The 2,500-nt window shown below is 33.8% G+C and overlaps 1 protein-coding gene across 1 annotated transcript in view; it reads right to left on the minus strand.

The window, feature by feature from the left end:
• LOC113807896 (uncharacterized) overlaps window positions 1-2,500 on the minus strand; it is an 11,443-nt gene that overhangs the window by 5,066 nt on the left and 3,877 nt on the right. The window contains exons 2-3 of the mRNA XM_027359213.2: window positions 539-655; window positions 1-66 (exon numbers count right to left, since the gene is read on the minus strand). The exon at window positions 1-66 is cut by the window's left edge and continues 9 nt beyond it. Of these exons, the coding sequence (XP_027215014.1) occupies window positions 1-66; window positions 539-655 (183 nt within the window). The remainder of the gene's footprint in view (window positions 67-538; window positions 656-2,500) is intronic.

A 2,500-nucleotide genomic window follows, 5' to 3' on the forward strand; every position in this document is an offset into this window, starting at 1 on the left:
CAGGTACTCGATGCGCTGCTGCAGGCCGGCGAGAGCTTCCTTGTCGGCGCCGCAGGGACCCATGCTCTGAAGGGAGGAGGAGGTGTCAGCCTGGGAGTGGTGGTTGTGGAGGCCTGGCCCTTTCTTCTCTCTCTCTTTTTTTTCTTTCTCCCTTTCTCTCTCTCGGTCTCTCACGTTTTTTTTTTTTTTCTCTCTCGTTCTCTCTCTCTCTCTCTCTGTCTGTCTCTATCTTTCTCTCTCCCCCCCCACTCTCTCTCTTTCTCTCTCTCTCTCTCTCTCTCTCTCTCTCTCTCTCTCTCTCTCTCTCTCTCTCTCTCTCTCTCTCTCTCTCTCTCTCTCTCTCTCTCTCTCTCTCTCTCTCAAGCTCCCCCTCCCCGCTCCACTTCTTTCTCCTCGCTTTTCCCACCCTTCTTCCCTTCCCTTCACGTCTCAATTCCCCACATTCTTCCTCCTTCTTCCCTTCCATATTTGCCCCATTCTCCTTCTCCTTCTCCTTCTCCCCCATTTACCCCCTTCCTTTCTTCGCCCGATTCCTCACCTGGAGAAGCAACAAGACGGAGATGGAGAGAGCAGCGACGCCGATGATGAAAGACACCACAGTCACGCCCACGAGACAGCTCAGCCTCTTGTTGAAGCTGTGCTCGAGTTCGTAGTCCTTGGAAGAAGGGAGGAAATGGATGGTGAAATACGCAGGAGAGAGGAGAAGAAGAAAATGTAGATGGAGGTGAAAGAAGAAGATAAGAAGGAGGGGGTGAAGAAGAAGATAAGAAGGAGGGGGTGAAGAAGATAAGAAGGAGGATATGAAGAAGAATATAAAGAGGAAGTGAAGAAGAAGAATATAAGGAGGAGGTGAAGAAGAAGATAAGGAGAAGGAGATGAAGAAGAATATAAGAAGGAGGAGGTGAAGAAGAATATAAGAAGAAGAAGATAAGGAGAATATAAGAAGGAGGAGGTGAAGAAGAATATAAGAAGGAGGAGGTTAAGAAGAATATAAGAAGGAGGAAGTGAAGAAGAAAAAATGAAGATGGAAGTGAAGAAGAAGATATAATGGAGAAGGTCAAGGAGAAAATAAAGAAAAAGGAAAAGAAGAAAAGAAAGAAAAAAAATATATAAAAAAATGATTCCCTTAAGTCTTCATTCTTGCTATAATCATCATCATTTTTTCAGAACACTTCATTCCCTCTTTCTCTCATGAAGAACCCGGTCGTTCCTCGCTCCGTTGTGTCCTTGAAAATGACACAACTTGACAATGTCATTACGAGAAAGTTCATCAGAATGACGTAACTGGCCCCAAATGCCCTGAGTTAGAAGTCGTTATCTGTACATATATTCTAGATAAAGAAAATTGTTTAATTGATATGTCGCGCTTATCAAGATTCTAGTCGTATTGCTGAATCGCACGTTGGTATCTGCTGAGCAATGAAAGGAGCACTTAATTTCATTATCATGCAATGATTATGATAATAGTAATGATAAAAAGGAAAAAGGTAATGATAATGATTATAATTCTAAAGATGGTAATTAAAGTGAAAACAATGATACTAATATAGATAATTACAGTGATGATAATGGTGACAAATATCCGACAATAATGGTGATACCAATATTAACAACGGGAACATTAAAAGATAATGGTAATGATAGTAATAACGATAATAATAAGAATGTTAATGATGATGAAAATAATAATGATAATAATAACAGTTATAATGATGATTATGATGATAATGGTAATCATGATAATAATGATGATGACCATTATACTAATAACAATGGCAATGGCAATGGTAACAATAATGATGATCATATCATAATAACAACAATAATAATATGAAAATTATAATGAAAATAATAATGATAACAATTACAATGAAGGAAAAACGAGTAATAATACCAATAATAATAATAAAACTAATAATGTCAATAATGATGATGATGATGCTGAAGATAATGATGCTAATGATAATAATAAAAATGATAAAAATAATTGCTGATAATAATAATGGCAGTAATAATAAGAAAAGTAATGGTAATGTTAATAATAATGATAGTAATACTAATAATAATAACAATAATAATGATAATAATGGCAGTAATAATGAAAATGATAATAATGATAATAGGAATATTAACAATGATAATAAAAACTATAATGATAATAATAATGATAATAGCAATAACAATGATGATCATAAATTTATGGTTATAATTGAAAACAAATATTGACAATTATAATATTAATCATAATGATGATAATGATAATAATAAAAAGTAATATTATTCTTAATGGGCGATGGTAAAATTAATAATAAAAGCACAATAATATTAATAATGATGATAATGATGATAATGATAATATCAATAATGACAAGAAAATAATCATAATAATAACAATTCCAATAATAATGACATAAGCTAACAATGGTAATAAAGATAATGATAAAAATATTGGTAATAATAATAATGATAATGATAAAAAATATTGATAATAATAATAATA

The sequence above is a fragment of the Penaeus vannamei genome, chromosome 31, assembly GCF_042767895.1.
Source record: "Penaeus vannamei isolate JL-2024 chromosome 31, ASM4276789v1, whole genome shotgun sequence".
Classification (NCBI taxonomy): Eukaryota; Metazoa; Arthropoda; class Malacostraca; order Decapoda; family Penaeidae; genus Penaeus; species Penaeus vannamei.